General features: G+C 35.7%; 1 protein-coding gene across 7 annotated transcripts in view; it reads right to left on the bottom strand.

The window, feature by feature from the left end:
* Positions 1-1,829: 1,829 nt before the first annotated feature.
* The window catches only part of RUNX1T1 (RUNX1 partner transcriptional co-repressor 1), a 113,532-nt gene continuing 88,043 nt past the window's right edge, over positions 1,830-27,318 (bottom strand). For all 7 annotated transcript variants that reach the window (XM_075825986.1, XM_075825985.1, XM_075825989.1 and 4 more), the window contains exons 7-11: positions 26,645-26,730; positions 25,149-25,353; positions 19,166-19,234; positions 12,309-12,499; positions 1,830-5,787 (exon numbers count right to left, since the gene is read on the bottom strand). In XM_075825986.1, coding sequence (XP_075682101.1) covers positions 5,512-5,787; positions 12,309-12,499; positions 19,166-19,234; positions 25,149-25,353; positions 26,645-26,730 — 827 coding nt within the window. In that variant the 3' untranslated portion in view covers positions 1,830-5,511. The remainder of the gene's footprint in view (positions 5,788-12,308; positions 12,500-19,165; positions 19,235-25,148; positions 25,354-26,644; positions 26,731-27,318) is intronic.

Here is a 27,318-nt window from a genome sequence, read left to right as displayed (position 1 = left end):
CCCGCAATTGCAATTGCAGGGATCCATTGGCTTCTATGGCAGCCGGGGGCCTAAAAAAGGCCCCCAGGTCTGCCTGTAGTGGATGCCTGCTAAGTCATGCATGACCTAGCAGGTGCCTGTCAGTTTTACACTGACAGGAAATAATACGCTGCAATACAGAAGTCAGATAGTGAAGTCCCCTAGTGGGGCTAAAAATAAAGTTATCATAAAGTTTAATACAAAATTTATAAAAATCCCAAATAAAAAAAATGAAAAACCCATTTTCTTCCCTTATATAATAATTTAATATGAAAAAACAAAACATTTTTTTAAAACATTACACATATTTGGTATCGCCGCGTCTGTAATGACCCCACCTATAAAGTGATTACATTATTTAACCCGCACGGTGAACAGTGTCAAAATAAAATAAAAAACAATACCAGAATTGCTGTTTTCTGTTCATCCTGCCTTCAAACAATTGTGATAAAAAGTGATGAAAAAGTCGCATGTACTCCAAAATGGTACCATTAAAAACTAGAAGTCGTCCCACAAAAAACAAGCCCTCATACAGCTGCATCAGCATAAAAATAAAACAATTATGGCTCTTCAAACATGGCAACACAAAAACAAATAATTTTGAAAAAAAAAGTGTTTTTACTGTGTAGTAAAACATAAAAAAATCTATATAAATTTGGTATCACTACAATCGTAATGACCAACTAAATAAATGTATTATGTTATTTATACCACACAGTAAACGGCGTTAATCTAAGAAGTAAAAAAGTGTGGCGAAATTTATGGTTTTTTTTCCATTACCCCCCAAAAAAGTTAATAAAAGTTAATCAATAAATTATATGTACCCCAAAATGGTGCTATTAAAATATACAACTTGTCTCGCAAAAAACAAGACCTTATACAGCTATGTCGACGCATAAAAAAAAAAGTTATAGCTCTTGGAACGCGACGATGGAAAAATGCAAAAAATAGCTTGGTCATTAAGGTTTAAAATAGGCTGGTCACTAAGGGGTTAAAGCCCTTGACCTCTTTAGGCTCTCAAAGATTTTTGCTTTTTTCTCTTCTGCATGGCTCATTCTGCTTACAGCAAATTCAAAACCGTGCCAGATCTATGGCCACCTAAACAGAAATCTGCAAATATTTACAGTACAGTGTCCTCAGAATTCTATCTTCAGAGTTTAGGGGGGGGGGCAGACTTGAAAAAGTGCCCAGGGCCCATTGTACCTTCAATCCGCTTCTGCCGCTGACGCATTTCAAACCTGTGTGTGGTTCTTAGTCATAGCTGTTATGTACATTGCAGGGAAGAAAAACTAGAAAAAAACATCCATAGCCAAACTATAGAGTTCCATAAATTTGTGCTATTGACTTTGGACAGATTTTCATCAAGCTTAGTCCAGCTAATACTGAGAAACCCCTTTAGTACTATGCTTCACCGTAGGTACCCAATTAAAGGGGTTTTTCCATATTCATTATTTATAACCTATCCAAAGGATAAGTGATAAATATCTGATCGGTGGGGCTCGACCACTGCTCTATTCATTTCTATGGGGCTGCCGAGCACTATCTTCGGCAGTCACATAGAAATGAATGGAGCAGTGCCCGAGCATGCACACTACCCCTCCATTCCTATGGGGCTTCCAGGAACGGTACAGTAAGCCTGTTCTTGTGATTGGTGGGGGTCCCAGCCGTCGGAGCCCCAATGATCAGATATTTATCACCTATCCTGTGGATTGGTGATAAATATTGATTATGGAAAAACCCATTTGACATCCAATGGCCCAAACAAGTTACTGTACGTCTAAATCTAGAGCATAATAAACACAAACAATTGAAAGAGTTTAATACATATTTTTTCATGTTTTTATTACACAGTAAAGAATACAACAATACCTGAATCATACTTTAAAGATTCACAGGTTGACAGACCATACATTACAGTCCAACTAAAGGAAAAGAATAAACAGGAACCCACAGTTCAGACATTGTAGACTTGAAAGCTCAAGATTATGCTGACAAAAGCATGATGTCTACCCACCCATTCCCCCAGTGTTAGTCTACCATTAACTTGTGGTACATGTCTGAATTAAGTATTGCACAACAACTTTTTTTTCACAATAACGTTGCAGAACCCAAAAAAAAAAAATGATTTAGAAAAAGTACTTCAAATCTGCATTTCAACAGTCTCCAATTTGATTTACTGTCCTCTGAAGAATTCGGACAACATGGAGTCACCTTAACCCACCCCACCCCAACTTTAAGTATTCCAGACTTAGGCATGCTTTGCATTAGTAAACCAGCCTTGTATTTTTAAACCCCAAGACATGCACCTACACAAATTAAAGCTTAAAAAAACAGAAAAAGGAAACAAAAATAAAACAAGAAATAGGCGGCCCTATCACAGAGTCATGTGACAGGGTTAAAGAGAAAGACCAGAAGGAAGAAGTAGAGGGGCAAGAGTTAGAAAGAGGGTGCCCTAAGCCTATCAGCGACCACTATTTAGTTATATCCAATGAAGAGAACATTTTTTTTTTTACTTTTAATGTGTTATACCTACAAATTATACTCTCACGTAGCCTGCATATAAGTGACAAGCAAAAAAGGAAAGTAATTTTTTTCTTTTTATTAAGATAATGAGGTCTGCTTTGTTACCAAGAAGTGATATGGTTTGCAGCTGTATGAGCTTTGCTTTTGGTATCTGTTTTTATGCCCATTTGGTTTGACTAGACCAGTTTTGATAGCTACTGGTGCAATATACATGCTGTCAGAGGTAGAGTGAAACTTTTTGCTACTGAGGAGACTGTAGCAAAATAGAAGGAAAGAAAGAAGAGGAAAGAAGGAGAGCTCAAAGTTAGCAGGAGGGAAGTAGTATCTGATGTCACTCAGGGTGCCCTGAATTAAAGTAATGAGACGTATTGTTACTAAACCATATTTTACGCAGAAAAAAACAAAAAACAGCTGCCACATTAGTGAACAGCTTATGTTCATTGACATATGATATGATTTATGTAAATTACCAGAATTTTTGCAATTTTCCCATTCCTTCTTACACTAAACAGACATGAGCTCCAATAGTAAAGACTGTCCAGTGTCATACACAGACAACAATAATACACAGAGAGAGTCAATGGATCTGGGAGCCCCATGGAATTGGGTTTAGGAGCACCATGGCAAGAAATCACTTGTTGAAGGTCCTGGTCATGTGCTTCATTCCTTATATGTTTATCCTTTGGCTCCTAATACACTAGACTGCCTAGAGACTTCTTTAGACCCAATTCAGAATGCAGTACAATACTCTTTTAGACAACAGAACAAACCAAAAATATGACAAACAACATAAACAAAAACAATAAATAGTAGTGTAGAAATACTGCATTACGGTATCATATCATGTTATTCAGGTAATATACCTGTTACCTCTAACATGAGTATATAGTCCAACACAGCAAAAAACATGATTTGCAACACTCACCATAAAGCACAGAGCCAGGCCCTAAACAAGAGATAGGTATATACCATAAAAATAAAGCTACATGTCCCATGACCATCAAGCAGGCATGCTTCCCTTTAACTTTTACTTCTTAATATCATGGGAGATGAGGTTCAGATGGGCTGATGTAATGGATCCTCCTTGACTTGGGCTATCATCATTATTATTATTACTTTATTTAACCCACACATCTGGTCTGAACACTGGACATTAGAAAAAAAGAGATCAATGAATTCACACTATACCTTACTGGACATGTTTTACCTGCTGATCTTTTGGAATATAGTATTGGTGCTTTAGGAAACTTACATTTTGGTCCTTAAGATCAGTCTTTGGCTGACTTCCCTTTATGTTTAATACTGTATGACCTGACATTCAGCAGTTAAAGCCGTCAATCTACACCTTAGCATTTGGAAATCTAATTATCATATTCAAAATCAGAAATACATAGTCTTACAGCAATACACATGCACTGCCCTTTAACATTAACGTGATATTTTATTTTTGTTTTGTTTTTTTTATTAAAAATTTGTATTCATGAATCTTTTAAAAAAGGCAAAATAAAAAAATGAGTAGGTAAACCAAAAATCCACTATGGTTCTATGCTACTGTTAGATCGAATGGTGAGGTGGACCTAGAATATTCAAAAAGGAGTTTGCCAAAATAAAATAAAAATGCATGCCTAGGGAGTCATTGTGACAGTGCAAAAATACATTTATGTACATCCCTCCTACAAAAACACCAATAGGTCAGCATTCCGTGAAGCATGCTAGTTTTCAGAAAAAAATCTTATAACAGAGTGAGTTAGCAGCTCCGGTAAATAGCGTTAATTCTTTCCTTTGTTAAAGACAAAAAAAGGGCTGTTTGTACTACTAGAGATTTATCACTTACATTTACAGATATAAAAGCAGCATAGAAAGAGACGGGTTTCTCACCAGCTAAGAATAAAGAGGTTAAATGTGGGCATGATTAGAACTACGATGAATCTTCACATTTGTCCATCACATTTACAAGAAAAAACACCATTGGGGAACCTCACAGGACAGGAGTGTTTGAAACACCGAGAGAACTACTAGCTTTTAAGGTGAAACAGTATGGGATGGAAAATTATTTTCTGTTTAAAAGTGGGCTGGAGCTGAAGCCACTGTGTATACATATTTCTTTTTAACATTTTGTCGCTTTCAATACAAAAAGAAAAATATTAGATTAGACCCGATTGTCTCTGTGGAACCTTGCAAAAGAGATTGAGCATCGAAAAGTTTATTTTTGGGGCAACTGCTTGGTGTCATGATTGCCAACTTGCTACTTAACTATTGAATGAGACCATTCCGTATCAAAAGAAAATAGCCTTCGCATGATAACATCTATCATATCTCCCACTTATTTTTCATGGTGTTGACCTGGATATTACTGTATTTATTTCAGAAACAAAAAAAATGATGAACATCTGTGGTTTCTTCCAATCTGCTGCACATCTGTAAGTTTTTGTAGCGGGTCTTCAAAGTTCAGTTCGTAAACCCATGAACGCCATTCATCTTCTTGTTAAAATGTCTACTGCTGTGTTCAACGCTTATGCCCTTGAGGGGTTCATCTTGACTTTTTTTGTTCCCCCTTTGTTACTATAAAGAACAATGTGATTTTATTTTTTTCAGGTGAGCAATTTTTGCTCTTAACAGCAGTTAGGAATCTCTTGGTTTGCTGTTTGGTAAAGCATTTGTTAATGAGGTCATCTAGTTTTAAATCCCAGCTACTGTAAAATACCAGGGAGGAGGTCAAATCTAGCATTGTGTTATATTCTGTACTCTCTTTCAGTTTTCTAAAGAAAAAGATATCTTTGATTTCCATAAGAAGTCATTGTGACCCGTTACTGGCCTTCACTATTACGCTACAACCGCAGGATAAAAGTAGTCCATTGTTATTGTAGCAATGAAATATGATACTTCATTTAAATCTTTGAACATCTGAGAATGAGGACTTGGTTTTCATTAAGTCTGTAAAGTTTTCAAACAAATTTTTGTCTTTGTTTTTTAACGGGCAGCTGTCTCTATGGTGGACGGTGTGCCTGGAGTGGTCGATCGCGGAGTAGCTGCTGGTGGAGTGTCAATAGGGCTTCCCGCACCACTGCTGGGTGTAACAGAGGAGCTGACTGCTGGAGTCTCTCCTTGCTGTTGAGCTTGAACAGTCTGTCCACAGATATGGTGATGTTTCTCCCAGTCTTTGTGCTGACAGAATGATCCACAATACCGGGCAGTATTACAGCCACTGCAGGTTTCACTTGCTTTCCGTCCACAGTTCCAGCAACTCTACAAAATAACGGGAAAAAAAAAATAAGAAAATTCCATAAGAACATTTAATGGTTTAACTATGTTCATTGCCTCAAAGAGTAACATTAAACGAACTGTAAATTACCAGCACAGGTGGAAAAAGTACGAAATATGTTCTGAACACATGGTGAGACATTTGTGCAAATCCACTGAATTTGCCTTATTATAGTGAAATTGCAAAATGCTATGTAAACAATCTGCTCCGGTTTTTCTGCAGCAGATGACAGAAGATGCTACCAGCAAAGACATGTTCTGACTTTCAAAAATACATTTCAGGTTTTTTTTCTCTTTAAGCTACTACATGTTTTTCAAGTCTATAAAATGTATTTGATATTTTCCATCTTTCCTTCATCTGCCAAACTTTACTTAAAAGTTTTCTAAGCTTTGATAAAAAGAGCCTTAAAATAAAAGGTGGAACCAGATTTAACAGAGCAACAAACAATGTATTTTACTTAAAGGAACCTGCTCTAATTCTAGTCTCTTTGATTTCGATCAAAGGAACCTTTGCAAACCCAGATGGAAATATCAGTTTGATAGAAGACATTCAAATAAAATGTGAAAAAATGATCAATAAAATATTTACATCTCATTTGTCGTATCACAGGAATTTTGAACATGGAAAAGTTCTCTTCTTAGGAGATCATCCCATATTTTCACCTACAATTATTTGATCCTGTTAAGTTGGCCATTCACAGTGAGAAGATTCGACACTTATGAGAAATGGAAGTATAAAACTATTGCATAAATATCATTTATTTTTATAGCACTATCATATTCCATGCGTTACAACAAGAACGTACACAAGACAATGTAGCATGTAAATATAATGATGCAAGACATATGATACAATACCATATGAACTATATACATTTGGAGAGAGATCCATACGAGCTTACACTCTCTACAAGGAACAAGGAAAGGTTGGGAGATGAGTAAGAAGCTCTATGCTTGTCCCGAGGAGACAATGGTAGAACAACAGTTGAGGGAGACCTAGGCCAGATAATATAGTTGCCGGAACGGGTAAGTCTTCCAGGCGCGTTTAAAGTGTTGGACAATGGTGGATGACATGAGGCAGGGAATTCCGGAGGTGAGATATGAGAGCTACGTAGGGACTGCTTGTGATCATCTCCCCATACCAATCCTGATTGTTGTACTAGGCCAAACTACTTCCCAGTGTATGGTCAGCTTTAGATAAATCAGTCCCTTATCATTATATATATATTCAATTAGTAGATGTCCAGAGCAACAAATCAGATTCCTTCTTGATTGCTATGGGAAACTGCTCCACTTTAAGTTAACCTTCCTTGCACCAGTTTTTAAAAAATCTACCCCAATGTCTCTACTTTTGATTTCCCCCTCCAACCTCTACCCAACTATAGGGTCACCCTATAAAGTGATGGGGAGGAAGTGCACCTGTTGCATATCAATACATGCCACCAGTACTTCTGTCTTGCGTTGAGTGACACGGCTCAATCTCCACAGGAACATGAAGATCGAGCTGTGTTCCCCGCTGTTGATAGGCAGCCACCAATTCGCTTGTATTCATTTGAGAGTAGGAAGGATTTATATTGAATAAAATAGTGAGAAACTAAATTGGTAAGAACAATATTATTTAATAAAGCAATTAAAATTTTGAGTAAAAATAGTTGAGTAAAAGCATCTATATCTGCCTGTAAAACTATGGAATGGTCTGAATGAGGCTTTAGTAGGTACTGGAAAGTTTGCCATGTGGAAATATGGTCTCTGTCCAATACTTACTGGCTCCATCAGATTAAAATCAGATGTGGCTCCATTCAAAAGCATAAAGTATACAGAATCAACCAGATAATTACAAATGCATGTGCTGGAACTTTTTTTTTTATTTCTAAAATTGTTCCCATCTTTTGAAAACACTTCAAAATATCCAAAGAAAAAAGTGGCCAAACACAGAAACAGATGTTTTTTTTCTTTTTTTGTTTGGTAGTTAAACGTTGAGCTTGTAGACTGGATGTCTGGCATCACCTGCTATTAATTCACTCCTTCTGGTTTCAGGTTTACATTGTCTAAACTTAGCCGACATTTGGAGATGTCAAAACCTATTACTACACGCAGTAAATGGGTTCAGGATATATTTACTTTTGCCACAATTTTTCCTATATAGTCTTTTAAAGCATGAAACAATAGGCATTTATCGATACGCTGGGAGTCAAATATCCACTACTACTGTATCTTGCACACATTGTAATAAAACATGAAATTATGTATTTGACTTGTTCAGTATCGTAGGGTCACTCTATGTCTGAAAAATATTTAGTTCTTTTATTACTAAAGCTGGACCTACCATACATGACTATAGGGTTATATGGTGATCTAATTTAGGTTCAGTCCGGTTTCAGACAGCTGTAATACAACCTCAAGACCCGGACCTCCTGCGTTTCTACTGAACCAAACATACATTACTATAGAGTTCTATGATAATCTTAGCTCAGTTCAGTTCAGTTTCAGATGGTTGTAATACGACCGCAATGCCCGGACCTCCCGCGGTCTTGTGACTGTAATACAATTTCTTCAACTCCGATATATAATGGCCATCTGAATCTGGACTAAAGGTAAAAAGGGGAGGTCAGAAGATACTTGCTTTTGCACTCCGCCAGCACGGCCAGTGTTTGGCACTTTACTAGAGACATCAAGCTCACCCTGTATAGCACTAAGATTTATTTATTTTACGTGCAAAACTGATTGAGCTTTGATTATTACAACTTTTGCATTTAACTCGGTAACCAGATAGTCGCCCAGTAATTTCCATATGCCAATAAGTATTTGAGGACTATTACTAGTCAAATACTGTATGTCTACTACTATTGCTAACGCAAGGATCTAATTTCTGAGCTCATTTAACTCATAAAGTCATAGAAAAGGTGAATATGTCAATACATCAGGGCTAAGTTTCGGATTTTTCACAACATATTGGGATATCTCCAAACCTTGTGCCATCTGTTAAGCCTAATAAATAATCTTAACTCAGTGTAATATAATGATACAAAAATGTAATAGAATGACAAATCCATTTCTGCTACTTGCATCTGCAGAATATATCGATTACGTAAATCAAACTAAAGGGCCAGAGGCTGCCCTCCTGGCATTGACAACAGAATACAGGTCAGTCCGGTAAATGATCAAAGGGACTTACAGTAGCCTTCAGCATTGTATATTAACCCTTTCAGGACCAGATTAATTTTTGTTTTTATGCTCTTGTTTTTTGCTCCCCGCGTTCAAAAAGTCATAACTCTTTTATTTTTTTCATTGACACAGCCAAATAAGGGGTTAATTTTTATATGACAAGTTGTATTTTCTAATGGTACTATTCAATATTACGTGCGATTTACTGAGAAACTGGAAAAAAAATCTGAATGGTGTGGAATTGGAAAAAACCCCAGCAGTTCCGCCATTTTCTTATGGGTTCCTTTTTTATGGTGTTCAATGTACGGTGAAAATGACACGTTATCTTTATTCTGTGGGTCAGTATGATCGCGGAAAAATCCAAATTTAAGTAGTTTTTGTTATGTTTTTAGTACTTTTAAAAACAAATTAAAGATTTTTTGCATCACCATATTGTGACCCCGTAACTTTTTTATATTTCTTAGTACAGAACTGTGTAAATGTCATTTGTATTAATACCATTTTGGGGAATGTCGGCCATTTCGATCACTTTTTATTAATTTTTTTGTGGGGTTGAAGTGGCAAAAAAGCTGTGATTCGGCCATTTTTACCTTTTTTCCCGCTACAACGTTCATCGTATTGGATAAATATATTTTTATGGTTTTGGCATTTACGGATGTGGGGATACCTAATGTCTTTATGTTTATTATTGTTTATTTATATATGTGATCTAGGGAAAGGGGGGTGATTTGAAATGTTATATTTTTACATTTTTTGGGTTTTTTAAAAAACTTTTTTTACAATTTGTTAAACTTTTAATTAGCCCCCCTAGGGGGCTCGAACCTGCGATCATTAGATCGCTTCTGCCATAGACTGCAATATCACAATAGTAAACAAACCAAAATTGCAGCATGGATCAAAGAATCCCTGCACATGAAATACCAAAATAAATATATATAGAATATGCGGGCTGATCCTGGGCCACAATCCCAATAGCATCATGGATGCATAATCTAAACCTATAGAGAAAAGATGCCATGAAAACAATTTTTTTTATTACAGTCTATGCCACTTACATATATAAGAGCTATAAGGAGTTATGACCACATTCACCATCATGAATCCCCCCATCTACCGCTTGTCACCTTTGCTCTTCTACAGTATCAGCCCCTATTAAGGTGATTGCCTGTTGTTCTTAAATTCTACCCTATTACCAATAATAATGGGTAATTACATGGATAAAGCTGGCTTGCCTACAGAAACAACATAGGAGCTTCACTTTCCTCAGCCTAAAGGAGATAAATCCAAGGACTGTACCTTGGAAATAACTATGATCAGTCTAATCAGGGTTTCTATCCAAAGGGTGAAGTTCAATATCCTGGATAATAAAACAGGAAGCCGTTCTTATTTGTAATCAAATCCAATAAAAATGGCGAACAATTTTACTCAAGCATTAAACTGTCAGAATATGAAGAGTAACATATGACATACGATAAAATAACTTAAGATGAAATGTTTAAAGGAATTGTTCACTTTTTTTTAGAAGAGTCCCCGACAATAAGCGGAGATCTCCTGCAGCTTAGACCCCAGCGATCAGATGTACTTTGTGTGGGAACCATGTAAGGTGGGCTGCCCATGTAATGCCTGGATGTGCCAGGCCTTACAGATAAAAGGGGAGACCAGGGGATTGCCCTCTAGGAATAATTGCCTTATAAGGTATTAGAAAGTGGATGTTCAGAACAAGATAATCCCTTTAATAGCTAAGTATAATCAAAATCCCTACAATAATTAGTGGTCTTTGGGCCATTATTTGATAAAGGCTTTGACATTTGCCATGTGATATTCTCTCTGTAGCTCTTAATAAGTTAAGGTTCAAAAATGTTATAATTATTTATATTATTATGATTGTTATTATTATTATTATTATTATTATTATTATTTATAATATTATTATTATTATGAAACTGGTTTCTGTACTGAGATATCTACTACATTGTAGAACCAGACCACAAAGTAGTTTGACAATATAGAATACTACATACAAATACCTGGCTCCATGTTGTAAACAGATACACACACACACACACACACACACACACACACACATACACATACACATACACATACATACACGCACGCACACACATGCACATGCATACACATGCACACACACATACACACACATTCACACACACACACACACACAAACACACACACATACACACACACACACACACATACACACACCTGCACACAGACACACACACACACACACACACACACACACATAAACACACACACATGATCTGATACCGTCCCTCTCTCACAAGTAACTGTAGAAGGAAGGCATACTATGATTACAGAACAAAGACTCAATTGAATGTGTACAAATATGTTCATCAATATCTGGCTTGTTAACATGAAGATGCCAAGCCAATTATGGACCGGTCTCATTTGATTCCTGCATGGAGAAGTTTGCTTCCCTTTAACTCCCTTCCTGAGAAACTTTCAGATGTTGCAAATCAATTCCTTTTGTCTTTGGGAACTCATCTGCTATGCATTAAAATGAAACTCTGGGCATCTACTGATCCCACAAGGATCTTTCATCCTCAAAGACGTCTGCAACAAATTAAATTCTAGCTTTGCCTATTAAGACACAGTTACATGTTAAATCTGAAGCTCTGTGCCAGTTTTTTGCTTTCACATAGTTTTGTCATTTTAGCTTTTCAACCTATAATTTTATATTTAATTCACTGAAAAAAAGATAATGTTTTTAGTATCTATCTATCTATCTATCTATCTATCTATCTATCTATCTATCTATCTATCTATCTATCTATCTATCTATCTATCTATCTATCTATCTATCTATCTATCTATCTATCTATCTATCTATCATCTATCTCATATCTATCTATCTCATATCTATCTATCTCATATCTATCTATCTCATATCTATCTATCTCATATCTATCTATCTATCTATCTATCTATCTATCTATCTATCTATCTATCTATCTATCTATCTATCTATCTATCTCATATCTATCTCATATCTATCTATCTATCTATCTATCTATCTATCTATCTATCTATCTATCTATCTATCTATCTATCTATCTATCTATCTATCTATCTATCTATCTATCTATCTATCTATCTATCTATCTATCTCTCTCTAATAATAATTCAATCTAAAACAAAGTTATTCTGCACTGGATCTGCTTTAAAAGAGACCACACAATCATTTTGGAATTTATATTTTCTTATTTCTGGATTCTGTGCTTAAAATGCAAACTTTCCGTGCACAATTCACTTAAAGATGGAGTCTCCCTTTTGAAATGCTTTTATTTTTGTCTTACCTCGCTTGAGTCTTCTTGTTGGTTGATAACGGTGAGGGCATCCTCGGCAGCTTGCCTCTTTGCTTCTGTAACCGTTCTTTCCATTTTTGCTCTTTCTGTAGTAATCATCTCGTGTGCTTTTCTTTCTGCCTCCGACACGGCTTTCTGCAGTTCTGTCATCGCTTGTCTTTTCACCTCGTTTACTGCTTCTTCTGTAAGACAAGTAAAATATTTTCTGTAAATATGCATGTTCTGCTGAGGCCAACAAAGAAAGGCTGAGAACTGAAAATGTTCCCGTAGAAGAAGCGGCTGTGTGATAGAAGAACTTGATTCCTGTAAAAGGATTTGTACGTTATAAATGGTGATCGCTAACGCTGGAAAATGCCTAAATTTCCCTATAATCCATCTTTACTAAAATAAGCTGTACTTACACTGCAGGGGTCATTACACAGTATATATAACCTGTGCACCTTAAATGCTGGCGACTTGGAAATGAAATGAGTATATACAATGCGAAAATACAGCTCATGAATTGAATACAGTCATAGGCACATAACACAATTTGGCTAAAAATAAAACAGATACTGTATATAGTATGTAATCTTTAACCACATAAATAAAATCAAGGGCATTACTGAGCCCTAAGTCTTTCTATGGTACCCATTAAAATGAATGTATCACCTTATCTTTCTTACTAATTAAAAATCTATACCTAATTATATGTTTTTATTTTTTGATTACATATTTTTTTCTGTTTTCTTTACATGAGCAGACATCATGCATGAGCTGCTTCACAGCAGAGACATAGACATAAGAGAACTCAGTCAGAAAATGACCTTTTGACTTTTATGGCAGAGTGTTGTGGGCATGCTCTGTGACTTGCAGAGGTCACTGTGCACGAAGGGTTAGGAGGAGGGGAGCTGTGTCCATCACCTATTGACAATGGTGTGATTCTGTGTTATTTGTGTCTAGATTTTTGATAACAGAGTTACATTTTTATTGTAAATCTGCCTGCGATGACAATAAGATGCTGAAAAGTGACCTCGACAAAACAAGAAGTGTCAGTCTATTGATAGCTCAGTGGACAGTGTGAAAAATGCAAGATTTCAGCTTTTTAAATTTTTTTAAATATAGATAGTTACATGGAAAATTAAGAAAAACCACCAACAAAAAAGTTTTAACTTACAACAGGTCATTTTCTGATGATAGAATTCAGTTAAGTACAAATAGAGATGTCATTCATTATTGGTTAAGCTTAGTGGGTAACCAACATGACATGAGTGACCAGCACAGATTCTGTCAAATTATGGTAAATATTATTTGAATGGCGTAACGACACTACATATATATATATATATATATATATATATATATATATATATATATATACACACACACATACATACATACAGAGTGCTGTGAAAAAGGATTTGCCTTTACCCAATTTCTTATATTTTTGCATATTTGTTACACGTGAATGTTTCAGATCATGAAACAACTTTTAATATTAGACAAAGATAACCCAAGTAAACACAAAATGCTGTTTTTAAACAATGATTTCCAATCAATTGACATTTAAAGGGTACCTGCCGTTTCATTAGACTTTTTAGGATAAGCTACCATGTGTGTGTACTGGAGGAGCAGCACTATTTATGACTATTATATAACTTTGATTTTGCAATTTCTAGCACTTTTCCCCTTTGCATGCTATATCTGTAGTTTTGCATTTCTCTCTGAGCTGGGTGTGGAGACTGGCAGCCATACACTACACACAGTAAGAAGAGGAGAATTTGCTCCATAACCTTCTCTGTCACGCAGAAACAGCCCCAGGATCATGCAGGACGTATATAGAGAAGTACTGACCTGTACTGATGTGAATAAAGTGCTTTGGTTGTGACAGCAAGGTCCCATGCCTGTAGTTCTGCTCTTATCTCCTGCACCTCCTGCTCACACTTATCCCTCCCCTCTCCATAGGCTTCCATAGACATGTGTAATCTTATACATGTGAGCTGCAGTCTGACTTTTTAGAGTGAATGTCAGTTTAGCAGAGGGAGGGGGAGCACAGAACCAGCCAGATAAGAGTAGAAAGTTGTCTTGTAAGGTCGGATTCACACGAGAGTTGCGCATCTCGGACGTGAAATCTCGGATGTGAAAAACTGCAGTTTTTCATGTCCGAGGTGAATCCGTGCATTGCGCTGCGGGACGCGATGTCACGCATCCCCCATAGATTAGAGTCTATGGAGGAAAGGGAGAAAAAAATAGGACATGTCCTATTTTCTCACGGAACATTCACACGGTCCGTTGAAACAATGGCCGCATGAACGGCCACATTGAATTATATAGGTCCGTGTGACGCCATTGTTTCAACGGCCATCACACGGACATTTAACACGTTCCTGTAAATAAGGCCGTACTCTGATAAGATATATTACAAAGTTTCTCATAGTCGCCTGTACTATTCATTTATGCAAAGTTTGTTGCAATGACCGTGCCCATTTAAGTTCAATAGGCACACCCAGGCATGATTACTGGCGGACTTGTTAAATCTAAACATGACTTAAATAGAATTTGACAATGTGAACAGTCTAGGAGGTCTTAAAAAGTCGAACATAATGCCGCAACCTCAAGAGATTCAAATACAGATGCCAAATAAAGTCATGCTCTGGGACTCTAGTACACCACAGTGTGAGACATTATCCACAAATGGAGAAAACTCGCATCAGTGGTGAACCTTTCCAGGAGCGGCCGGAAACACTTTTACCAAGAGCCGATTGACGTCTCATCTAGGAGGTCACAAAAGAACCCCAAAAAAACATCTAAAAAACTGCAGGCCTCATTTGGCTCAGTTAAGGTCAATGTACATGATTCAGCAATAAGAAAGACACTGGGCATCCATAAAAGAGTTGCAAGGCACAAACCACTGCTGACCAAAAAGAACACAAAGGCTCATCTTGTACTTGCCAAAAAAAAACATCTAGATGACTCCCAAGACTTTTGGGATAATATTCTGTGGACTGATGAGTCAAAGGTGAAACTTTTTGTAAGACATGGGGCTTGTTACATCTGGCGTAAAGCTAACACTGGATTCCACCATATGAACATCATACCAAGGTGGTGGAACTATGATGTTCTGGAGTTGCTTAGCATCTGTAGGACCTGGACATATTGTTACAATTGATGGAACCATGAATTCTGCTCTCTATCAGAAAATCCTGAAGTAGAATATCCGCCCGTCAGTTCATGACCTTAAGCTTAAAAGGGAAGGTGTCATTAATTTTTTATTTTTTTTCTATCATATTGCTTTTAGTATGATAAAAAAAATAACATTTATTTATTTGTGTTCGTGTATTCTACTTTTTGCTTTTTTTTATTTTTACTTCTCTATGGGTGCTGCTTTTTTTTTTTTCATGTCTGTATGTGTAGATGGAATATGGCACATACATCCCCATAGAAAATGCAAATGGGAGCCGTTCCATTCACTGCAGCGTATGCCGTCTGTGTGGGAACGACACATGCGGAGCAGAGGCAGCAGCGGGAGCAGGTAAGTTATGTTTGTGTATGTGATGTGTGTATTATGTTCGTGTATGTTAGTGTTATACTGTCTGCTAGCACTGTATCTAATCCTCCTACACTGTGCATTCGCTCAGAAAATGGCGGCACACAGTGTAGGAGGTTTGAAGATTAAACCCCCTCCTTCTCCTGGCACTAGCCAGAATAAGGGAGGGGGGATTGTGTGAGGACACTAGAGCGAGTGTGTCTACCCCAAATTTGCAGCATAAAGCAATGAGGTTGCTTTACCACATTGACCATGCTGCAATTTGGGGAACTGCTCCCTCTAGTGACCAGCACATGGAAATGTTATAAATTAGAATCTAATTTATAATATTTCCTGACTTGTGAAAAAATTAAAAAAATTAAAACAATGTGTAATCACTTAAATACTAATTGTTTAACTGAAAAAAAAAAATAATTTCTAGCGACACATTCCCTTTAAGCACAGTTGGGTTATGCAGCAGGACAATGATCTGAAGCACAAGCAAGTCCTCCACTAAATGGCTCAAAAGAAACAAATTTAAGGTTTTGGAGTGGCTGAGTCCAAATCTTGACTTGAATTCCATTGAGATGCTGTGGCAGGACCTTAAACGGACAGGTCATGCTAAAAAGCCCTCGAATGCAGCCGAATTAAAAAAAATTGCGAAGAGGAATGTGCCAAAATTCCTCCGCAGCGATGTAAAAGACTATGTGCAAGTCATCACAAACGTTTACTCGCAGTTGTAACTGGCAGGGTGGCACAACTAGTTAGTAGGTTTTGGGTTGGCATCTACTTTTTGGCATGGGTGATAACGGTTTTGAACACCTCTTTATCCTCAATAAATGGAATGATCATTTAAAAGCTGCATTTTGTATTTACTCAAGTTGTTTTTATCTTATATTAAAATTAGTCATATCATCTGAAACATTTAACTGTGACAAATGAACAAAAATAGAAGAAATCAGGTGGGGGCAAATCATTTCTCACAGCACTGTTTATATATAAATCTTCATTAATTAACCTATTTGGATTCGTCTAAATATTTATTCTGATGTTTCCAGATTAAAAACATTTCAAAAATACATGCTATAAATATTACAAATAACTGCTCATATACTGTAAATCAAACTTATGAGTAAGAATTAAGCGTGACTCAGCACCTAATGATTTGAAACTCTCTCGGAGTATAAATAAAAAAAATTACCTTTTAAAAATTTAAAATTAAAATTTAAAAATTAAAACTTTTCTTTTACATTTTTTTTACGTGCAATGCAAAATAGCTAAAGTTTTACAATCACCAGCCTATATCATTAGTACGGAATTAACCGATTAGATATATGACACTGCCTATAATATATTTTCCACATTTTTAATGCTGACACTAATTAAAACATGCTTGTGGAATCTTTCATCGGTTTTTCTCCATTAACACATTACAAAAAGAAAACACCCTTTGTTCTACAATGATGCATGTAGTTATTTTAGTCTGGTTTCCAGCATAGATAGGGTCATTTTAACAATATTAAAAAATTATAATTATTAAAAAATACTAAAATATATATTTTTAATATTATCATTTTTTCAATATTATATATTACATGCATATTCAATACATAAATGACGGACTTAAATACTTTATTTAAAGTAAATGATCTAATTGAATTATTATGTAACGATATCTTCCATTGGATCTAGTTCATCTAATTTTCATCTTTATTCAAACCAAAATGACAATGAATAATTGAAAATTTAATAAGCAGTAATTATTAACTTGGCAAACGTTGTACCAATTAACACTCTATTAAAACTAATTATGACATGTTTCATTCAAGTGTTTTCACCTAATTGTTTCACTCACTTAAAAAGCACCTTAATTAAATGTTCTGTTTAATTAAGAACATAGATTTCTAATAGAATCATATTACAAGATATTAAAAATGAAGAATGAATGAATACGCTGCAGGAAGCGATCTTTAAAGACACTATCTACAAACCACTACAGAAATTAATATTCCCACACACCATTAGCAAAACACCAGAATATTGAAAAAAAATTCTACGAATTCAAGAATACTATAAAATCCAGCTGAAAATAATGGCAAATAACAATATAATTTAATATTTCAAATTTAAAAATTGAAAGGCATGAAATAAAAAATTAACTTTCTCTACTTTCAAGAAATATTGTATTTACTAAACGAATCAAAAATGATGTATATTTTTTTATTACATTTTTTTATTGTAAGGAATTTGAATGTGGGGCAGTGGTTCTTAATATCACAGCCGGGAACAATGCAGCCCGGGCTTAATTTACTTTGAATATTCAAGGTGAATTAAAATTCTATCTAAGTGGTAATACAGGACAATAATTTTTGCTTACGATCAAAGCTACAGCTTGACTAATTGTATATGCTAATCAGGCAATTTATATTTAAATTATGCATTCCTATTCTAGTCCCACAGGCACGAACAGATCTGCACAGAGAATTGATAGAATGCTCACAAGGTGCTTGCATATTTATTACCAAATGCAAACAAACCTTGCTTACTCAAAAAGAAATATATATAGAATGTGGTATCAGCGGAGTTTTATTACGAACATTGCAAATTTTAACATTTTTATAAAATTAAGTGTTTAATTCAATAAAAATGTTACAATCAATGCAATTTTATATTTTCATATTAGCATAAATGTGGCATATTGACTTTATTCACATATATATATTTTATGGACAGTAGGCATCAATTTTGTTATTTAATAAAAGCTGTGTTCAACACGTCAGTATTGGATTGCTATATAAATAACAGGCCATAAAATATTTATTTTATTTAATGTAAACCTTGTTTTATGGGGGGTAAAATAGCAATAAAAAAAAAATAACAATACAAAATAACAAATAAAACAGTAACCATAAGAAAAACAAATATGGTTTATATATATTTTTTTGATGTGCCGGTTTAAATAACAGGTACTAAGCCTAATGGTATAAAATAAGATCAAATAAAAACAACAAATGGAAGGTACAAAGGGCACACAATCTGCCTATTAATTTATTGTAAACTTTATTCACTATTTTAAGTATGTTCCCGAAACATTAACAGCCTAATGGGTAAGTGTATAGTAATGACACAGCAAACATAAAAGATCAATAGTATCTCCTGGGGTTGAAGATTTTCTACAAAGGATTTCCGCAGTAACCCATATTATAATTTTGAGCAGTTATTGAGGATTATTGCAATTTTGCTGTGTTACTAATCAGTCTGTTTTTTGATTCCTCACATCAGTGCATTAACAACTGCACACATCTGCCAGAACACTAGGTCTGTGTTTTTAAACAATCCTTACCAGCTTTCTTCCAAATTTCCTCTGGCACGTATCCAGAAGCGGGCCTGTGAAGGAATTCCCGATGCGATTCTGCAGAGGAGGAAGAGAGAAAAAAAAAGAACACATTGAGGGTATTGCTCATTTGTTAGTACTTGAGACTGACAGTAAAGCCCACTCTGATATCACGCTGCAAGTATTGTCTACAGTACACAAAAATCTCATTGTCACAGCTGTTTCATGCCTTCTGTAGGAATGTCGACAGCATAACACCATGACATTCTCTGACAGATTGCAAATATTCCAAAGAAATTAATGCAAATGGAAATTTATACACCGAGCAGCCCTGACTGAGCTATGTGTGAGCCCGAGCTCATAAATATCAGCGTCAAGCTTGGCTGGCTGAATAACGGGAACAATCCTTTCGTTTAGGCAGGACACAAGGCATTTATTAACTAGGGGGTTTTAACTGGTTAATATATATATATATATATATATATATATATATATATATATATATATATATACATATATGTATGTATATATATATATATATATATATATATTGAAATTCTATATAAGCATGGAGTTCCCACGACATTATATCACATCTATGTGTCTGATCTATGTACGATGTAATAGTTTATACTATAAAGAATAACATACCATTGCTTATAATTTACTACAGGTCAGAGGTCATTTTACAACAGGACTTTTCTGCTGACATACAGGACTATACAATGGGTTTAATATATGTAAAGGCCATGTCCACCTTCACAAAGTTTTCTTGATATTGCTCCAATACATCTAAAATTACGTTATTTTGCAAATAGTCTTGATTAAAAATATCCAACCGTTTTGTCTCTACAGCTGCTATGCAGACCTATGTGTCTCCATGGAAACAGACAATAAACAAACCCTCAGTAATCTGATCTTGCAGTCACACTCCCCTACTAAGCAGTAGTGGACATAAGGGAATATGACTGCAGGATCAAACTATACAGCATTTGTTCATAGTCTGTTACCATGGAGACGCATAGGTCGGCATAGGAGATGTAGACACAAAATGGTATACAAATGTAAATGAAGACTATATGCAAAGTTTTTGTGTTAGATGCAATGGAGCAATAAAAAAAAAATGCTTGCAAAGATTTACATAGCCCTTAAAGTTTATATATAAATTTAAATAGAATCTATAGATATTATAACAATATTCTTTAACTGTGTTAAGTGTTTTATCCCCCTAGTTTGCACGTATACATCTATACATTTATTTATCTATTTATATATTAAAATTGACAGTACATACACAGGCTTTAAAAAGCGCGAACATTTCGAGAGTTCGATGTATTCTTTGATCACTCCTATTAGCCAAACAGCACATAACTTTTTTTTTTATCCTTTTGGGTAACAGGAGAATGGACCACTCCCTCTAATAAGCTGCCCTTACCTCGGGTGGCTTATTGAGGTGATAGATCCCCTTTAATGTCAATTTGTCAATGTCAATTTGTTGCCAAGATATATTTTTACTCTATAACGGCACATAAAATATGCAAAAAAAGTTTTAGATGTATTAGTATGAAATTGGTTTTAGCGTGTTTTTTACTTTGTGAATCACATAACAAATGGATCACATCTTTACCAAATGAAATTATTGTGAAGCACAAAAAACTGACTGCTTTCATGCCACCCTACTAGCACGCAAATGAGGTAATTAAGTAGTTTTCAGTCTTAATGATTTAGCATTGTAGGCACTTTGAACTGAAGATGTCTGTATCAATAAAGGGTTGTACCTCATAAACTGATCTTTCGTGAGAATGAAAACGAAATGTTGTAACCATAGAAATATTTCAGAGTGGAGAGAGAACTCTTCCAAGAACAGATTAGCCAAGCTGTTGAACAGCTGTGAAAAATATATGACAAAACTATGTGGTATTACAAATTAGGCACTAAAAATACTTTGTTGTGATTTTCATCAGACTCAAATTATATCTGATTATTTGCAGTGTTATTCTATCTGGGAGTCCGCTAGCCAAAATACTGGAGTTAACATTTAGCTACATAGAGAAAGTCATATTTTCTCATTAACGAGGAGCTGAGCGGCTGGCATGAGACGACCAAAGACAGTTGCAAGGAAAATAGAGCAATTTGTAAGGACTTAATTTTTTAGGCATAAGTCTTGTCGCAATCATATTCTTATTTATCTCTAAAATTGCACACATTAACGCAAGTCTAAACTGGGAGTCTAGACCAAGGTACATTGAACCCAAAGTAAACACTTCAATGGCCGAATGCCAATGCTTTACAATGTACTGCTGTTAGATACGGTAAATTAAGTAGTAGAAATAGACTGAGAAGAATTTAGTGGTCACCCACTACCCGCAGTCCAGTAACTTTTCCCAAGGAACTGCTGTAGTCATGTTTGTCTGTGACTATTACAGCTACATTTCACAACTGTCTAAGCTCCCCATCAGACTTTATCAGTCACCTCACAGTCTTACAGATAATAAAAATCTAATTTTCTCTTTGCGATTCAACAGAGACGGTACGGACATGGCATTGACAGTTGCATCTACAAGTCATTCCCGTGAAACTGTACTAAATCATGTTTTGTCACCTCTTCAGCCAATGACATGATGCCTAGAAAAGCTGGAATAGCGATGGTGTGCAACTCTGTAATATACACTATAAACAAATTATGCCTCTCGATGCCGATCATGGAGTTTACGAGGGAAGGAGGGTGGGATACTATGGAAAAATCGAGAAGGCGATGTATATCAGCGGGTCTTAGTTGCAATTCCAGCCTCTTGATGGCATTGATTTATAGCGTAAGGCCCCTTTAAGAAAATTGGTGGGGTAGACGGGGTGATAATTATGTTTTTATAGCTTCTAAAAGGACCATTAAACTGGGCATATGGAGTGGGATCTTTTTAGATGACTCAAGGAGATATTTCTACTGTACATATAAAAAACGGATCAGACTATATAAAAAAATCCCTTTGAGCTGATGCATTGTCATACTTCCCTCGTGGAAATGAAAGGGCTCAAACTCCACAGTGCCAGTGGTACTACAATAGGCAGAATTATTCAATAGAAAAGTGACAGGAGCTTGTTAGACACAAGATAAAGTTGAGATTGTTGGGGAAGATATTTTTGTATTCCGTTACATAGCAGATGTTCATACAATATGAAATGTCTCAAGACTTGTGAAGGTATGTTCTTAAAGGGAAGGTGTCATGAATTTATTTTTTTATCATATTGCTTTTAGTATGATAAAAAAATAAAATTTATTTATTTGTGTTGGTGTGTTCTACTTTTTACTTTTTTTTATTTTTACTTCTCTATGGAGGCTGCCATTTTTTTTCATCTCTGTATGTGTCGATTAACGACACATACAGAGATAGAATATGGCACATACAACCCCATAGAGAATGCGAACGGGAGCCGTTCCATTCACTGCAGCATATGCCATCTGTGTGGGAACGGCGAATGCGCCGCTCCCACACAGACCAAAACGAAGCTCGTTAGCAGAGTGAAATCCGGCACCATTTTCATGTGGACCGGAAGCTGCTGCCGGACAGTCAGATGACGACTTCCGGCCCCGGCTTCCGGCCATATCTTCAAGGAAGCAAAGGCACAAGGAATAGGAGCGGAGTCGGCAGCGGTGGCAGAAGCAGGTAAGTTATGTTTGTGTATGTGATGTGTGTATTATGTTCATGTATGTTCGTGTTATACTGTCTGCTGAGCACTGTATCTAATCCTGCTACACTGTGGATTCACTCAGAAAATGGCAGCACACAGTGTAGGAGGTTTGAAGATTCAACCCCCTCCTACTCCTGGCACTAGCCAGAATAAGGGAGGGGGGGATTGTGTGAGGACACTAGAGCGAGTGTGTCTACGCCAAATTTGCAGCATAAAGCAATGAGGTTGCTTTACCACATTGACCATGCTGCAATTTTGGGAACTGCTCCCTCTAGTGACCAGCACATGGAAATGTTATAAATTAGAAACTAATTTATAATATTTCCTGACTTGTGAAAAAATTAAAACAATGTGTAATCACTCAAATGCTAATTGTTTAACTAAAAAAAAAATAAAAAAAAATTCCAGCGACACATTCCCTTTAATGTCAGACATTCTATTTATGGCTTACTGGCCCTTTAAATCATAAATCATACACTAATAAAATATAGCTCAGTTTCTTAAAAAAATTATGGAATCTAACAGAAAGCAACACATGGGCAAAGCTATCAAAAGAAGGCGACTGAGGAAATGGTATAGACAATAAAAAAGTACATATTTATTTTGGCACAAATCGCTTGCAGTAAAATCCTGAGAAAAACAAAACTGCCTGCACTATCGATTATTTTATATTATGTGGAAAAAGACATATGTTAAACCTTATTTAACCTAAAGTTTGAAGAAAATCATAAAAATGTGGGTAACTTTATTTTTATAATTCTATATATGACATCGGAATAATTCGCACATGTACTATTTCATTCCTCTATCAAGGGGAGGAAATAGATGCCGTCTGTTCTCCAAATATCATGATTCAAACAAAATATATGTTGGGAAATAAAGCAGGAGTGGATAGATGGCTTGCTTGTGTTCATGTCTACACACCATGTTTATACTAGATTAATACATTTGAGTGGTGCAATGTAATGTTTATAAAAAACAAAAAGATAATGACTACGATTTTTTGGCAGATTTTAGCATATGTAATCCAAGTGTAACACAAAAAAAATGACAATTACAAAAAGGGTAACATCTGTGTACCAGGTATCATCCAGATGCCTACACAGATGTATATGTTGGCCATTGACTTCAATTGAACACAAAAGTATACCGTGTGCGTAAAAAATTTTTTTACTGCTCTTTTTAATTTAATTAGGACAAAGATATACCAATATATACTGACCAAACGTATGCCAAAAGGACACTCTTTTGGCCTAAGTTTGGCTAATCAAAGTCAATTTCCAAGCATATAGGTGAAACATTGTGTCAAAACACAGTGGAAATAATTCAGATCCCAAAATACTGGCCTGAAGATAAAATTATCAACATATTCAACTATTTAGTAGACCGTACTATAGACCAATGCCATTTGCAGACTACAGGTTGCTGTATATAGCACCATGTAGTCTGTTGATGGAATGGGAGATAAACTCTAGAAAATTGGAATTTCCTTGGGAGACAAGTCAGTAGCTTCAAAACTCTTCAAATATGTGTTTAAAACCTACTTTCCTGAAGGCAGATTATTTCACATGACCTGTTAATAGATGTAAGTTTGCATGACCAAGACAAACTTTGCCTCCTCATCCACGGTACCATGAAGCATATAAATATATATATATATATATGGGTATATATATATGGATATACATATATGGATATATATATCTCTATAGATACATATCGATATGTATATATCTATATATATGTATATATATATATATATATATATATATATATATATTTTTTTTTTGGAATAACTTTCTATACAGGTACAGTTTTAAATAGAGTATTGGCACTTTATATCTGAAGATGATGAGGATGGTGGTTATGTTTGGGTATGTTTATGGTATTTTTATTGACGTCTATTTGTGGGATCTAGGTCAAATACAATTTTTGGCAGCTGACATTTGACAGCTGTTTTGAGTTACACCCATTCAGAGTCAATGTTAGTTTACGAAGCAAAAAGTCATCCAACAGATCCATCCATGTACCAACGCATGACACAGGGCATTGTCTTGCCCTTGTCTAACCCGCTTAAATGGGCTTCAATTCTACAGTCAATAAAATCCTAGAAATGCATTCATGACTTTCCTATACCAAGGCAGAATAAATAAATACATGACATTACATAAAACATAACATAATAAATATATAAAACCCATCATCAAATGAAATTAATCTTTATACAAATATCTAAGGAAAGATTGGTCATTTAAGAACATTAGGACAAAGGTCCGAGGACCCATCATTGGTAGTGTTAATATACCTAAGGGGACAGGATCTGCATTCACAGGGCTCTGTTGTCTGGAATGGCTGGTGCTGCTGCTACTGCTACCTTTCTTTAAATCCTCCGCATCACTGTACCGCCTGATCCAGTAGTTAAGCTCTTCTCGGTCAGCTTCCTGACATCGCCGTAGCACAGTGAGGGATCGTCTTGTTTTTTCCACCATATCCATTATACAGTTTAACAGCTGTTAGGACAACATCAGAAAAACATTTATTTTTTGCCACTGTCTTAAATAAGTCACCATATTACACACATTTAATTTGCAAGTACTAATATGAGAACTGGTTCCCATTTTATAATTTTCTTTTGCAACAGCATAAAATAAACGTGGCTCAAAAAGACACAAGATCTGTCTGTGAACATGCAACATTCATTAAGCCCAGCTTCCAAACACTTGGAAAGTACTTTCATCTGCCATCTGTGATGATGGTAGAGTTATTTGTTTTAAATATATTATGACTCGGTAATCTTGCATACTTGAAATTTGCATAGGACTGATCCAAACTGCAATGGAAATGTATGCCATTATTTAGCTCTCGACAACAGTATGTGAAGACAATGTACAAGATATAAAGATGATATATTGTAAATGAGTTAGGCAAGTGAAGCATAACGGAGGGAAAAAAATCAATTCAAGCAGCTACTTTGGTAAGTGCTGAAAAATTGTCCAAACAGAATAATGTTCTATAGAGAAAGCTGGGCAATAATTCTATTTTACATGCGGCATCAAATTTGTACAAAGTGTATATTTGTTCTATAATTCATATCCTGTATTTTTGGGAATTTGATGATTTACCAATTATTGTTGTAGATCAATGTTTCTTAACATCTCAGTACCCACTTTGGAGATGGTGTGCACTCCAGGGGGCACAACAGATTGAGAACCTAGGTAAGAGATGACCCAGTAATCTGTATACAATCACCTTCAGCAGTTATAGTAAATATGAGCCATTATATGAGGTCATTAGTTAGAGCAAGGGCAATACAGGTGGTATTGAAGTCAGGGGCCCACACTCACCTGTCAGCTGCCCTCTGCCAATGCATGGGACTCACACAGTTATATTTATATTAAATGAAGAGAACCCATGTAATAAACAATTATATGCAAATATAGAGCCCAGTAATTCCATAGGCTCCAAATAGTCTTTTGCCCCCCCCCCTACTGAAATATATGATATGGATCTAGAAAGGTGCTCACAGGTCATATTAGTTCCTCCTCCTTTGCTCCCTCAGGTGCCCACAATATGTATATAATAGGTTACCAGAAGAAGCATGGAGATGTAGGAGGGAGCCCAGGGGGCCAAGACCATTTGACTGTACGGGGTTAAGGGATTCCATATGCCAGCCCTGGTTAGAGCCGATCTAGTGCTCAGATATTAGAATTATTTAATTAAAGATAAACAACCCTTTTAATACATAGGAAACGTCTAATATTATTTTCAATTCCACTGTGAATGCCATTAAGAGGTTCTTACATGATCAAGGTGCTTCCATTCTTCTGCCCACTCTCTGTCTGTTAGTCTGTGGTCTATCATTTCTTCTTGACGTGTTCCATGTAACCCTAGACAAAGCACACGTAAAGTCTCATGTAACACTAATTAACAGCCTTCTGAAAAATGGAAAAGTCTTTCAACAATATAATTATTTTTTTTCTAATTGGTGGAGAGCTAATATAATTGTCCCAGTAGAAAAAAACAAAAAACAAAAAAAACAGAAAATAAGAATCACTAGAGAATTAACAAATTCTGTAAAAGCCATAAAGACAATAAATTAATATACTGTTCAATAGAGACAGTAGCAGCACAGAATGTCAGATTGTATTGAATTCCTATTTGTCAAGCAATCGGTGCCCACCATGGTCTCTGTAGACCCATCCCCACTGTCATCAATAAATCTGATTTCAAGTGTAGGAGATAAGATGCTCTAGTTTGTCTGTCAGGTCTTCAGTGGGCGTTCCAAGTGTTTAATTACCACTTTCACGGCAGAAAGAGACTGGCTGTTATATCAAGTGGTTTTCTCCTACACTTAAATCAATAGCAAATGGGATTTATTGACTTAGATTTGCATTTTTAATACTACCACACATTGTATTATAACAATGACCAAAATGACTTCAATATAATCAAGTTAATATTCTCCACAAAGCTAT

This window comes from Rhinoderma darwinii, chromosome 5 (assembly GCF_050947455.1).
Source record: "Rhinoderma darwinii isolate aRhiDar2 chromosome 5, aRhiDar2.hap1, whole genome shotgun sequence".
In the NCBI taxonomy this organism is placed as follows: domain Eukaryota; kingdom Metazoa; phylum Chordata; class Amphibia; order Anura; family Rhinodermatidae; genus Rhinoderma; species Rhinoderma darwinii.
This window is presented reverse-complemented; position numbering and strand designations above follow the sequence as displayed.